This window comes from Polyodon spathula, chromosome 7 (genome assembly GCF_017654505.1).
Source record: "Polyodon spathula isolate WHYD16114869_AA chromosome 7, ASM1765450v1, whole genome shotgun sequence".
Taxonomy (NCBI): Eukaryota; Metazoa; Chordata; class Actinopteri; order Acipenseriformes; family Polyodontidae; genus Polyodon; species Polyodon spathula.
The window spans coordinates 57,809,667-57,824,420 of NC_054540.1; the positions used below are offsets into that span (position 1 = coordinate 57,809,667).

At 42.6% G+C, this 14,754-nt stretch overlaps 1 protein-coding gene across 2 annotated transcripts in view; it reads right to left on the minus strand.

The window, feature by feature from the left end:
• Positions 1-14,754, minus strand: part of LOC121318935 (oligophrenin-1-like) — a 44,249-nt gene that overhangs the window by 16,731 nt on the left and 12,764 nt on the right. Inside the window, exons 2-13 of one of the 2 annotated variants that reach the window (XM_041256146.1) lie at positions 14,544-14,639; positions 12,968-13,029; positions 11,310-11,381; positions 6,028-6,129; positions 5,757-5,867; positions 4,600-4,704; positions 3,386-3,515; positions 2,866-2,966; positions 2,583-2,674; positions 2,334-2,412; positions 1,842-1,875; positions 1,446-1,508 (exon numbers count right to left, since the gene is read on the minus strand). In XM_041256146.1, the coding sequence (XP_041112080.1) occupies positions 1,446-1,508; positions 1,842-1,875; positions 2,334-2,412; positions 2,583-2,674; positions 2,866-2,966; positions 3,386-3,515; positions 4,600-4,704; positions 5,757-5,867; positions 6,028-6,129; positions 11,310-11,381; positions 12,968-13,029; positions 14,544-14,639 (1,047 nt within the window). The remainder of the gene's footprint in view (positions 1-1,445; positions 1,509-1,841; positions 1,876-2,333; positions 2,413-2,582; positions 2,675-2,865; positions 2,967-3,385; positions 3,516-4,599; positions 4,705-5,756; positions 5,868-6,027; positions 6,130-11,309; positions 11,382-12,967; positions 13,030-14,543; positions 14,640-14,754) is intronic. The other variant, XM_041256147.1, reaches the window with a different exon arrangement.

The window sequence follows — 14,754 nt, forward strand, 5'->3', positions numbered from 1 at the left end:
TATGCAACTATGGAATAGTAAAGGGGCAAATACATGCTGCCTCACTGGGTTAGAAACATCAAGACAAGTCGAGTCAGCTTAGTGAGACATTAAGGACTTGGGGGTGATTTGAGGATCAATCAATTCTGTGATACTAAAATTGTTATCTCCCATATTAAATCGATCAACTAATATTTCTTGTGAAACTTTCACAGCAGACACCCCGAGTCGCTGCAGAGAAAATAACTTGCAGGGATTCAAAGCATAATTAAACATGCAGCTTATTAAACATTTTTAATTTGTAAGAGCTTTTGCCATTCGCTTCCAGACTGTTTCTGCCCAAGGCACACACGAGTCAAAACACGTCTAGAAGTTCAATTCACTCTAGTGGGGAAGCAGTTACAGGACACTACATGTTTCTCACATAGATGTAATCCAATTCGTTATTGGCATCCACTCAGCGACCAGATGCAGTATCCATTAGGCTCAAAGCTGAGGGAATAGCGGGGGCACCACTGCCCCCTTCAGTCAGATCAGGGAATGACACAGGTAGCAGCCTCAGCAAACTCAAAATTAAAATTAGGATCCTCATGTACTACCTCAGCTGTGGTGACTTAACTGGGTAGCTGTCTGCAAAGCTGTCACAAAGTCAGCCGGAGTGGGTGACGTCAGACCAGAAGCAGGAAATAAACAACAAGGGAGATGGAGTTTGGTGGAGCTGAGCGAATGGCTTCGCTCAGCATTTAATGAGTGAATAGAACAGACAGAAAATAAATGGTTGTAAGACAAAGAAAAACACAGGACACGGCACTGGTAGCCAAATAGACAAACAAAACGAACTATACAGACAAAACACGGTGAGCTTCTTTTACTTTACGTTATTATTAGTTTTATTCTCTTTATCTCCGTCTCCAATCCCGTTCTCCACTCACCGAACACACAACCCCGAGTGGGTGAAAACATGCAGCTTTTATGCAGCTGTACTGAGACTCGATTGCTAATCAATCATTCAATTGGAGTCGCGGTATAACTGCACGTGAATTAATAAAGTGCAATTCCCCGTGCTCACATATTATTACTTTTTACTTGCACGTGAAGTGCTGTGCAATCCTCGTGCCTAAATACAAATATACATTTTAAACACTCGTATTACACAGACCCGTTTATATCCTGTGTACCAATGACTATACACCAACATTAACACACAACACAAAATACACACAGGGGCGGGCACTTTGCCACAAAAGCTCAGACTCTTGGAACTGTCTCTTAAAAATGCCTATTCTCAAAGACCCTTATACAATCCCACAAAACACACAGAAACAAAACCTCTGCAGCAGACTGGTCAATAAGGCGCAGGTGCTTGATTATCCAGAAGCCAGTCCCCCTGTATTTCTGCAATAAAACTGATGCCCAACAGCACTCCTCCAGCATGACCGCCTGCCTGCTTACACTTCTCAACCTACCTGTGGTCTCTACAGCGTTTATACACTTCCGTACAAACTTGAAGCCCACTTCATTCAGCTCCACTGTTGAGAGAGCAGGAGTGACTATTAACACGAGCAGCTGAAAGCATGTCAGCAACTGCATTAAAGAGATTCAGTGCAGGAAATGCTGACACACACACTGCTGTTCCTCACACAGATTTATATTAACTAGCTAACGAAGCAGGGGCTCTAGGGTACAGTGTTTGTTGAACAACATCCTGTGTAAATTCAATTCAATTCACCTTAACAACAGACTCAGATAGCTATACCAGAGGATTACTGATCATTATTACTAATCAGTAATGTGTGTGTTTTCATCATTTTAATGTATTTAACTAAACCATAGCAAGATGATATAAAACTGTCTGTACTTACTTTCGGCTTGTTTTGCAATTGGAGAGTGATATATCTAAAGCAAAGATATAAAAGCACAGTGTAATTGCATACGGTAATCACAATGACACAAGCAAGCAGGCAGAAACACTAAAGCCTTATAAACCACAACCACTGGAAATTTGGCAGGGGAAAGTTAGGCTCGTATTTTGCTGGAATCACCAAGTCTGTCAACACAATATGAAACATGTCTTTCTAAAAAGGGAATGAGCCGAGATGGCTTTTTCAAAGAATGATCTGCGTGTTAGCTTCCTACTCTAATCGCCCTCCACCATCGTTGTGTTAATTTAAACAGGTGTTAGGACTTTCATTTATAAACCATGCATGAATCTAATCTCTGTATTGTCTCAAAGCGGACAGCAGGGCAATGGATTTCCCTGCGGTTCACACTAAAAATGCGGCACACAAATAATGCACAATGTGAGCAGCAGGTGGCAGTGGTGAGATAAGAACGCTCAGAAGTGGTGTACGTACAGGCTCCTTTCCGTCCATGGCCTCCATCCACTGCTTCCTGTTGGGCTCTGAGAGGGCCTGCAAGGTTACTGTCCCTGGCCTGAAACACAACACCAGACTGCAGCTGAAGGTGGTGGAACAGGCTGTGCTTACAATGTTACTTGTAATCATTCAGTTTCTTTTAATCACAATGGCAATGTTATTCCCATGGCAACAGTTCACTGGTTGCTTGGCTAGCCATGTCTCACTGTACAAAACAGGTCAGCTTACCTTTCATTAGTCTCAATATCAAAACAAAAGCGTTTGTCTATAGACTCAGACTTTCTTCTAATGCAGGATTTCAGTTTGAACTCAGTAGTGCCCTGCAGGAAAAGCACAGGATTACACCATGTACATGCAGCACCAGCGCCAGGCTGTACAGGAAACACTACATTTAACCCCATGTAAAACATGCTGTATTTTGCCTTTATTTTCACATTGTATTGTGCAATTAGAAAATGCACAGATGTACTTTTATTCAGAAAGAAAAAAAAAAAAAAAACATAAACCCTACCTGCTTGGCTCCTGGTTTCTGCTCCACTGGATTCATGGTTAATATCTTGGTCTCTTTTTGATATTTACAGTAGTTCTTCACCCACGTAACTCCCAAAGCCCCTAAGAGACATAACACAGCATTTCACTTTACTGGAATATAGCTCATAAAACAATATAGCAATCAGTGCCACCCATCCAAAAAGGATTAAATGTATCTCAACCTGTGCTCAGGCAAAGCACTGTGGTACCTTTGTAAGCAGAACTGACTGGCTGAGTGGTTCTGTCTCTTCACTAGGATAATGTGTTTTCAACACCCAACCCATATTCACATCTGCGACCAAAACTACTTCCATATTTGGAGGGTTGACCTTTATACAGTTGTTACTGAAGTTGTATTAAAGCAATATGTATTCATTCATTAACTATGACGTTAGAAAAACTGCATAATCCACAAAGAGAACCTGCAGTTCAATGTGATTTCAGGATGGTTATTTGAATTGCTCAAGATGAAGTGGAGTGCTGCTGAACCCCAGGCTTACACTTCTCCTGTGAGTAGAGGTATCCCTCGACGGTGGGCTGGCCAGGTATTTTGCACACCTGAGGAGAGTTCTTTACTCGTTTCATCAGCTCCTCCATCTCCTCTCGGGTGCTTTCGAAGTGGTTCCTCGTCTGTTTAGAAAATGATCGACAGATAGAGAAAGCGAGATAGATAGATACACAGCCTGTCTTCACAATAATGATGCTGCTCACAGTTGCATCTAAATTTAGAAAACAACCATTTCAACTACCACTGGTCAGAAATGTGACAGTAGTTTCTCATTGGTTTCTTGCTGAGCACACAGGGCCATCCAGTGGCAACATGCTGCATCCCTGTAGATAAACAGCATTAATCAGTGTGCTGAAACTTGCAGCCACAGTATGACTCAATGGTCAGGTCTGCCACAGGACTTAAGCTGCAATACAGTGGTTGACTCACAGTGGCTACTGTAACTCACACTCTTTCATACACATGAGGAGAACTTCTGCGTGCTACATACTGGCTGAATGTCAGCTAGGAACAAGGTATGCAATTTGATGCATCATTACATTATACATAGGGTCTGTGTTGTATTCCTGTGTGTTATTCAGCACTGGTACTGCCATGTTCTGAATCAGCACTGGTACTGTAATGTGATCACAGTGTAACTGCTGGCTACCTGGCTGGCCTATCTCTGCTTCAAGCTCTGCTGCTGTGTTCAGTGCACGGTCCCTATCTCTGTCTCAGGCTGTGTTGCTGTGTTCAGTGCACGGTCCCTATCTCTGTCTCAGGCTCTGCTGCTGTGTTCAGTGCACGGTCCCTATCTCTGTCTCAGGCTGTGTTGCTGTGTTCAGTGCACGGTCCCTATCTCTGCCTCAGGCTGTGTTGCTGTGTTCAGTGCATGGTCCCTATCTCTGTCTCAGGCTGTGTTGCTGTGTTCAGTGCATGGTCCCTATCTCTGTCTCAGGCTGTATTGCTGTGTTCAGTGCATGGTCCCTATCTCTATCTCAGGCTCTGCTTCTGTGCTCAGTGCATGGTCCCTATCTCTGTCTCAGGCTCTGCTGCTGTGTTCAGTGCATGGTCCCTATCTCTGTCTCAGGCTCTGCTGCTGTGTTCAGTGCATGGTCCCTATCTCTGTCTCAGGCTGTGTTGCTGTGTTCAGTGCACGGTCCCTATCTCTGTCTCAGGCTCTGCTGCTGTGTTCAGTGCATGGTCCCCAGTGTGCAGTTTACTCACGTTCTGTAAGCTGAGTTGGAGCTCCTGTTTGTAGGGCATGAAGTCCTGAGTCATTTCCACTGTGAGGTTGTTTAATGTAAACAGACTATGAAGAAAGGCCAGCACCTGCAGCAGAAATATAAATAAACAAATAGTTAATACCAATATTAATCTATCTATCTATCTATCTATCTATATAGTATACAATTTAATTCTGACTACATAACGATGGTGACATTATTATTATTATTATTATTATTATTATTATTATTATTATTATTATTATTATTAGTAGTAGTAGTAGTAGTAGTAGTAGTAGTAGTATATGGAGAATTGTAACACCCATGGAGCATGGTGAAGCGTATAATCTTATTACTACCATGCAAGTGTGTACTATAAGGCTGTGATGTCACTGGCGTGTCCTGTAATCTAAGAACCGTTTCTGAGGAAAACGATTTGCTGCAGCTTCTGGTGGAAGAACTCAACATCCACCTGTCAAAATGTATCTTAGCAGTCAGAAGAAAAGACATGGGTGAGTTTGAACCCCACACCTTGAGGCACACTCGGCACTGTGGTTAGTGACCTACAGAACATTCATATTTATTACAATCCTCAGTCAAATATATTTGTCAGCTTTAGAATGAATTTACAATATTTGTGTTTGTGTGTTGGGTTGATTACAACTCTCCCTATATAATAAAAAATTAAGTATAGGTAGGTGTGTGTAATCAAGCCTGTTAAGGGCTTCTCGGGGTTCTGGGGCGTCAGAGGCCACCTGACCGCCGATAATGTCCCATAATGCCTCAAAGCCCTTAACAGGCTTGATTACACACACAAGAAGAAGAAGAAGAAGAAGAAGAAGAAGAAGAAGAAGAAGAAGAAGAAGAAGAAGAAGAAGAAGAAGAAGAAGAAGCAGCAGCAGCAGTAGCAGCAGCAGCAGCAGCATACTGGCTGTGAACCCCTGATGAAAACGAATTTGAATGAAGTGGGCCAGTGTTCTGCTCATCTCTTTTTTTTCCAATGTCAATGTACGCTGTGTGGAGACAGTCCAGTTCACCATGAACAACACAGCAGCAGACACCTGGAAGAGAGGTGCTCCACTCACAAGACCTCCCAGACCAGCACACACAGTGAACAGGACGGGCACTCAATAACAGAGAGGGAGGAAGGGCGCTTACAGGCTCCACCACATCGAACTTCTTCCTGTCCTGCACCTGCTGGATCTGGTACACATAGTCCACAGACGACTCATAGAAGCTCAGCTTCTCTCTGTCCAGATGCTCATCTGCCTGAGGTTGAAACAGGACAAAAATGGGTCACGTCATGTAGGAAAAAAAACAGGAAAAACATTTCCACACGACATCAACTATACTATAAATAGAGAAATGTAGTTTTTGAAGGACCCTTTGCATTCATCTCCTAAGCCTTCAGGTTGATATTATTACTCACTTCTTGTAAATGTGACTCCTTCTTCTTGGAAGATAAATGTAAATTTTTGTCCAGTTGAGAATAAAACTTTTCGCTCTCCTTGTCAAACTTCTTCTTAATTTCCTGAAATATAAAAACAAGGCAGACACTGTAATCAGATAGCAGTAAACAGGACGGGTCTCGGATGGAGAGACACACACACAGATAGATCCATAGTTAGCGAGTGGACATTTGTTGTAAACTTTTTATATGCTCTGGAAAATCTACCTTGAACCACAAGATACCACTAGCTTTGACATTTTTTTCTTCATATCTGATGGAACAAAACCAATGGGAACTGAAAGTCTTTCTGTTATCCAGTGGTGAGACGATAGACACTACAATCTGACCTCCTTACTTAAACTGCAGTGTCCAAGGGGGCTCAAGTTTAGTTAACTACAACTAAATATGTATCCAGCGTCAAAATGCTTAAACCATAAATCAGATGTACCCGACACCACAATGCTTTTTTAATTGCTTTGTTGATACTTAAACAGTTGTTTTGTTCATTCTATATTGCTTGCTCAAAGGGGGACACAATTTCCGAATGATAGTTTGTTTTTCATTGCGTTAGTGGGCCCAGTCAAAAAAGGTATAGTACGTTTACTGCAGTTAGTTCCCACAAGCTGCAATTTCACTTTTATTTTTAACTTCACCTTTAAAGAAGTATCAAAAAATCACACATATTTATATTGTTGCAATTTTGCCAGTTTTGCGCAACACAATTGCAATGGTCTTCTACTGGCGATGCAATGACACTGTAACTACAATAAATCTGCACGTGCTGTTAGTATTATGCAGTTCTTGCATCTGAACTTAAACCTGCAAGCAGGTGTAACCTCAACATGATGTGATTCAGAAAATTACTCATGCAGAAAATGACAAACACTGCAGTAAAAAAAAAACACACACAAAAATGTGCAATTTCAAGAACTTCCCCGTAACCTGTGGAACTGTGCTAACTCATTCCCGTATAGCACAAGACTGTGAGCAGATCCTCAGCAACAACATATTACCCTGTCATTGCGACAAATAAGGGCTTCACACAAGGACTGCTTCTGCTAGCTTAAGTATAATTGTGTAAACGGCCATGGTAGCAAGATTAACAGCTTTGCAGGACAGAAATGGTTAAAAACGTTCTGTCTTTAATATTCTTTCATCCTGCAGAGCCTCCTACATTCCAGCTGGCTCCTGCCCTCTCTGCCAGAGACTCGGGACAGTATTGCACTCACATATCTACTGTTCCCAGCAGCTCTGTGCTGATGATCTGCAGTTGATTAGTTTGGCAGTATTAGTTGGACTGAGCCCTTGGCAGAACGAGCAGAGGGAGGTCTGGCACATAGAATCTGGTGAGTGATGCTCTATCCCCTCTGACCTACTTATTGAGTCAATTTTATACAGTTTCTCTGCCGAATGGCTCCTAAAACCATCACTGCCTGGCAGTACAGGCCAATACGACCTCCCAGGATTTTGTAATACTCGCTGCAAGGTTGGGATGATCTTCCTGATCTTCTCTGCTGTAAGCGGGCGGCAGTGAGAACACTGATAGGAGGTTTACAGAACCGCTGTTTAGTCGCTGCTAATCAAACTACAACAGTCCAGCTTGAGTCTGGAAGAAACTTTGTTACCTAAATGCTTTAATCATTGCAGGGAACTCATTTTTTTCTGAGGACAGCTGACTCTTTAGTTTATTATCCTAATAGTTCATTCCGGCACTCGGTCCTGGCTTTGGTTTCCAGTAATCCAGGAGCCCATCAGCCATTGTAAGCGTAAAGCCCTTTGACAGCAGCCTCTACACCAGCGAACGAACCCATTCTCTAATCACCACAAGAATGTGAGCGAGTGTGTGCAGGTAGGCTGGAGTCCGTACCAAAACCAAGCGATGAGGTAAAATAGCAAGGTGCCCAGCTGCTAAAGACAGCCCTTAATGATCCTTTCATCCCATGTGCGCCACTGCCTCGGGAACCACCTGTACCCTTTAATGAAGACAGGGCCCATTACAACAGCTCTGCTTAAAGCAGACCTTAATTAACCTTGTGACTTAACGTTTTTATAATGCATTTAACCTCTTGACTCTTACTAACATAATTGCCATTTGTTTGTGCGGAGAATCTAACACTGGCATCTAATAACGGTAATTCAACATATGTAAATACATATTTTTTTTAAAAAGAAAATATATAAAAAATGATGTCCTGTATATCAAGCCCTGATGTGCTGTACATCAGTGGGACAAACCCAAAGCGGAAAGGGAAGCATTTCATTATAGAAATGTGACGTTGAAACACACCAAAAAACATTTCAGTTTCCCATAATATAAAAAAAAATAAATAAAAAAAAAAAAAAATAAAAATAAAAATAAAAAAAAATAATAATAATAATAATAATAATAATAATAATAATAATAATAATAATAATAATAATAATAATAATAACAACAACAATAACAATAATGAAAAATCAGCTTTCACATGTTTCTACAGCACTGGTGCTTGACCTGTAGGCTGTATGAAGCTGGTTTAGGGCTGCTGTTAACTCTGAAGCACTCAGGGATGTTACCAAGGGTCTGATTTTCAAAACCAGTACAGTAAAGAAAGCCAGGGTTTTAATCTGGCAGTTAACCCTGCATTAACCATTAGACCAGGGGTCTTTGAAGCTCATGTGACGGCAGAGAGACTGAGCAAGAATACACAGTAGTGCAGAGATCAGAGAATGAGGAAGTTCCGCACAGAGAATAAACATTGTTACAGAACAGAGAGTTTGAAATGACTCCAGAGGTGCACTGGTGAGCCATATGAGTGAACAGAGAGATTAAAATTAACTTATTACCTCATCAGCCTCCTGTGGTAGGAATATGAGCAGTATTGAAGTGATATGTAAATCAACACCTTTATGACCAGTACACTATGTCTGAAGTGCATGTGCCAATCCCCACTTTGCCTAGCTCTATGGGTGTGTTTGGCATGAATGTTTGTTTGCAGTTTGAAGAGAAAAGCGCTGCCATCTGTTACCAGTTCTGGGCTGTCAGTAGCACATTGCACAGACTCTTCCATTGGTATGATAATGTCCTCTGAGCAAGCAAGCTAATTTTATTTGTTTTGTGAGGGTGGACTCCCTACACCATCTACAGGCCTCTCCAGACACTGCACAGAGAGCACGAGAGTGTGAAACTGAGCATTTATATAACTGGGATTCTTCGTTTTCGGTGTGTTTTTGAGTAAATGCATGAATAACTCACTCACCCTTTAAAGCATCATAGTTTTTACAGAGCAGACTTATTCTGAGCAAACTTCACAAAACCAGTTAGTTGCTAGGTATCAAAACATGCATGTCAGCTTTTGATATGTAACCCTTGCTTATTCTTTCTATGAAATTATTTCATTAAACAGACATCTATCATGTAGAATCCATTTCATGCCACTCACTTCAGCATTACAGTACCTCTACATACAAAAACAACAAAACTACAACATATGGTCCTTTTTCTCAGGGTAGAAAAAACAAAAAAATGTATTTGGCTGGTCTGGTTTCAAAATGGAACATTCCTTAATAGCGTTCATCAGCTTTAAGGCCACAAGCTATGTTCTTTCCCATTTATTATCCTGGAACCCCGCCCAGCTCTTAATGAACTAAACCACCTCCAGATGGAGCTGGTGTGGCTCCAGGATGATAATAATGCACTCAGCGTGATGCCCATGTTTCATCTGGTCACAGGCCCAGCCCCTGTAACACAACACCAGCAAGCTATCGGAGCTCCACTCCTACATTAAACAAAATTGAATCATTGCTTCTCATTTAGAGTTATAATCGCAATGAAGAATTGTGTCGTAACTTGTAGTTCTTTTAACCCCACTGCTACATAGGACCACAGACTCGAACGATAACAAACATATGACTGTATTAATATAAAGAATATAGAGCCTATTTAGGAGGTCTATGAAGTGTTAAGATCTGCACACAGTGACTGTAAAGATGCTGGCACCAGAACAGGGTCCTTTAGACTGTTTGCCTGTTTCTTAAGCTCATCACATCACAACCACTTTCATTTTTCAGTCTCCAATAATCAACACAGGAGACGGACAGTTCTGCAGCCAGGTCTTCTAGATTGAAGCTGCATTTTAGGTCTTGGCAAATTAATCTGGCAATACATCTTAAACCATCACAGATTCTGACAAACACTGACAGCATTCTTAACTAAGACACTGGATACTATAGCAGGCCTGGTACAAATGAACACATTCAAATGATTTTTGGCTGCTTTGGCAACAGGATTTTGATCGCAGCCACTTGGGTTGAAAGGTCACTGCAATTAACTATTCAGATGTCTAACATTTCTGCCTACCACCCCACTCCTCCCCTCCCCAAACTTATGTACTGGTGCATAACGATTAACCCCCTCTGATTTCATTGCTTTTTCAAAGGGAGTAGTTGCATAGCTTTGATCTAATGCGCACTTGCATTTTCTTTGTGGTTGACTATTTGGTCTGGGGAACAGACATGCAAACACAAATCCTCACATCAAAACAATGTTTTGTCATTTTGCCCTGAAGATGGTCCAACAATAGCATTAAAATTGAATTAAAAAAAAAAAAGTGTGTATTAGTTTCAATGTTTTGCAAAGCCTTTGCAGAAGAGCCTCAGGCTTTTTCTGAACGAGGCCACATAGACGCAACACTAACTTATCATCTTTCCAGACTGTCCGTGTGGAACGTCCTGTTACAGAATGAAAGCACCCAACCTTGACTCCTTATTTAATGGTACAGTAGCTGCACCAGTTTCTCTGGTGGTAGAATGTGAATTTATACGATAATTAGCACTGCTGTAAACTGAAGCCGGTTGCTAGGGAAACACAAGAATAATAAAGGCTGTTGCTGTTTGTTTGTTCACTCAATTTCATGCAACATGCCAGGCAATTCTAACAATGAACTGTGCCTACCGGTACTATTCTTCACTTAGTCACTCCCCTGGGTATTTCATGATTTTTATTTCATGTGTAATTTAAACAGCTAAAAACAGGAACATGCCATTGTGTGTTATGACACAAATGAGCCAAGTGAGTTGTTGAATCTCAATACCCTTTGCTTGGAGGGTTTAATCCTAGGGTGTAAAGGGGGTGGGGGTGGGGCAGGTTTGCAGTCTGGAATGCTGCAGTCTGTAAGCTTACACTCAGAAAGAACAGCAGGGCTTTGCTGCTACTCATAAACAGGCCACTCATACTTTAGTTTGCACTCTCATGGGCAGTGCAAGGTAAAGTAAGTACCTACCTTTGTGACTCCTATTTGCTCCTTTCGAAATTTCTCCAAGGGCTTGATCAGCAAGTCGCAAGCATTCTGAACCTGCAAATGTGAAAGAAAAACATTACTCACGAACACATGAAGTACTGTACTAAAACGAAATGCACCCCAGGGTTACAAAAAACAATAATGGTGTGCAATTATTTTATGTCAAAACTATCTTTTTTTTTTTAATGACATTCATTGCTTGTTTTGTTATCTGGCATTGTTCAAAACCTGCTATAAGGATATGTTGTGTGACGTTGTGTCTTTGAAGCAATAGACATTATCACATCGTCACACCATCCATTCAAACAGAATCTATATGGGTAAGGGAGTAAACATATGCTGGCTGGCTCTGGTGTGGGGTCTATACAAAGACAGTGACAGAGTCATGGAATGTGTTGCAGCCAGGGAGACCCCCTCACTGGTAACCTTGGCAATGGAACTCTGCTGTTATGTCACTCTGAGGCCAGGAGGCAGCAACAGTGTGTGTGTGTGTGTGTGGGGGGGGGGGGGGGGGGGGGGGGGGGGGGGGGGGGGGGGGGGGGGGGGGGGGGGGGGGGGGGTGGGGGGGGGGGGGGGGGGGGGGGGGGTGGGGGGGGGGGGGGGGGGGGGGGGGGGGGGGGGGGGGGGGGGGGGGGGGGGGGGTGGGGTGGGGGGTGGGGGGGTGTGGGAGGGGGGGGGGGGGGGGGGGGGGGGGGGGGGGGGGGGGGGGGGGGGGGGGGCGGAGGGGGGGGGTGGGGGGGGGGGGGGGGGGGGGGGGGGGGGGGGGGGGGTGGGGGGGGGTGCCATGATAAGAGCAGAGCTGTGACTGATTGTGGAAATTCTGAGCCAAGCTCCTCAATGCAGTGGAAAAACAGAAAAACTGAATCACACAAATGGTCCACTGCCCAGAATGAAAGTGGTAGAAAGCATAACCTTACCAAATCTAATGAGTCACTGTCTTAATTCATTATTAGAAGGGAGATTATAGTATATTATAGTATATAGATCATCCCTATCTGCCGGGGCAAACTTGAAAAGCATCATCAATTCATCCCTGGATTAAATCAACCAGAAAAAATAACAGAAACCCTGCATGCTACAATCACACGGATAGGATCGGGCATCGCTGCAGCTGTCTCCCTGTTGCCTTATAACAGGCAGATATTAGGTAACCTGAATCAGTACACCAAAAATGATAATCGTGGGAGCTGCAGCATTGTAAATATTACTGTACAGCAAGAGCCCTGAAAAAAAACTGACTTCTAATCATACTCCAGCAGAAAAGCCATTTGGAAGGGGCCTCAGTACACAGGGAGCAGTTTTACATACACACTGCAATGCAGGGCTGCCAAGCTGTTCCCCAAACACAGGTGTGCAGTGACTGCAACACAATTTATGGTGGGACTTGCCTCAGAGCTGAAGACCCTTCTTGAGGTCAGTCTGACACTGTTAGCTCCCCCCCCCCCCCCCCCCCCCAAAAGAGGACAGCCGTGATGCTCCTGAGCTGAACAAACTGCCGGGAGGAGGCACTAAACCCACAAGGCGAGTTCTTCAGTATTGCAAGGCTAATGAGGAGGATTCTGAGGAAAGAACAGCGATGCCGTTTCCGCCATGGATTTCAGTTCGAAGTCTCGTTGACTTTGTTGCACTGGTGTTCTTACCAGCATCATCCTTTCATCTTCCACCTCCTGCAGCAGCCCAGCAAACTCCCGGAAAGACTCAGCTGGAAAAACAGAAAGATTAAAGTAATCATGAACAATAAATACTGGCAGGCACAGATTTATATAAAGAACCATGTACTTTGCTCTATTTAACAGCAAAATCTGGGTTAATCTGGGCCACTACAACTGACCAAATATACTGGTATTTCCATCCAGTTTTAGTACTATAGCCCAACTATAATTATAATAGGTATTACAAATATAACTAATTGCAATGCTAACTAATGTATTTTAAATCCTTCATATACAAAAATAAATAAAATATTTAAACAAAAATAAACACTTGCTCACAGAGCGAAAATGAAAGATTTAAACAAAAATAAATCACGAACACAATAATAACAAATACGATCCAGGTCAGGCTGTGCAGTCGCCTTCCCTGATCCTAGATAGTTTTAATTTTATTTTCTCCTCGCTTGCTCGCTCTCTCGCTCTCTACAGCCACCCTGAGCAGGGAGAGCTGCAGGCTTAAATACTGTGGCCGAGGGGTTTAACGAGTTTGTAATTATTCTATTACCCCTCGGCCACAATTTGCCCAAGTTCATTCATTTGTGTGACTTCCGACAGCCACACATTAACACAAGGTTTTTAATGTGGATGGGGCTTCCCATCCACGCTACAAAACATATACAAAACAAAAACACACATTTTCAAAATAAAACACACGGCGTTCGCTGACATCTATAAACAAAATAAAACACAATACAATAAACAAATACAAAATAACACAGGGGCGGAGGGGGAGACCCTGTTCTAAAAATAAACAAACAATACTATTTAAACAGCAGGGCTTTCCTGGCGTTTTACAAGGAAAATGTACGTGGTTAGTAAACTAACTTACAATGTACTCCTCTTGTCTATTCAGCTGCACTAAACTGTTCCAGACTGTGTAGGTGGATCCTGAGATGCTGTGAACAGCTTTAATGTAATTGCAAAGTGAACAACCTTGTTCAAAAGAAATGATCACAAGCATTTTACCCTCCCTGTACTATCCTGTGCTTCATCTCCTAGAATAAACAACACTGACAGGGTTTAATGTCAGTTCAACCCACTGACAACACAGATGGTTTCCCTAACAGTGATTCAGTTAGTTTCCTTACTGTAAAGAGCTTGGTATTGCAAAACCTAAAAAAAGGGGATATACAAGGCATGGAACAATGGTACATGGTAACCGCACCAAGGTTGTGTAGACGAAGAAATCTGAAAATGATAAATTATTGCTTTCAATGTACTACAAAGTTAAAAAAAAAAAAAACTTTCAGGCTGCTGCTTTTTACTGTGCAAAAACTGTTTGTGTGAACTTGCCATTTGAACATGATCAATCTCTAGCTGGCCCAGTGTATACAGCCTTCCCATTTTTCTCAGCAGATTGTGTTGGATTGCACAGAGCTTCCACGTGTACAAACACAAGTTCATCTGTGTTCCAAATGAGCCGTAGTGAGGGGCTGCTACTGCCCGTTCCTGCACAGGAAACTAAGACCCTTTGAAAAAGAAAATGGGAAACCATTGGACCTACCGATATTGATCTCATCATCAGTCAGCGAGTCCCCGATGAAGTCGAACTGGAAACATTGCAGGGTTTGAGAGAACTTCTGAACAGCCAGAGAGTAGTCTGAAGAGAGAAGAGCAGAGTGTGTTACATGTCTGCTTCACCAAGCTACAGACACTGTGGACCATACTGCAGTCTTGCAGCTAAATGGACACTGTCGATGGTACAAGAACAATTC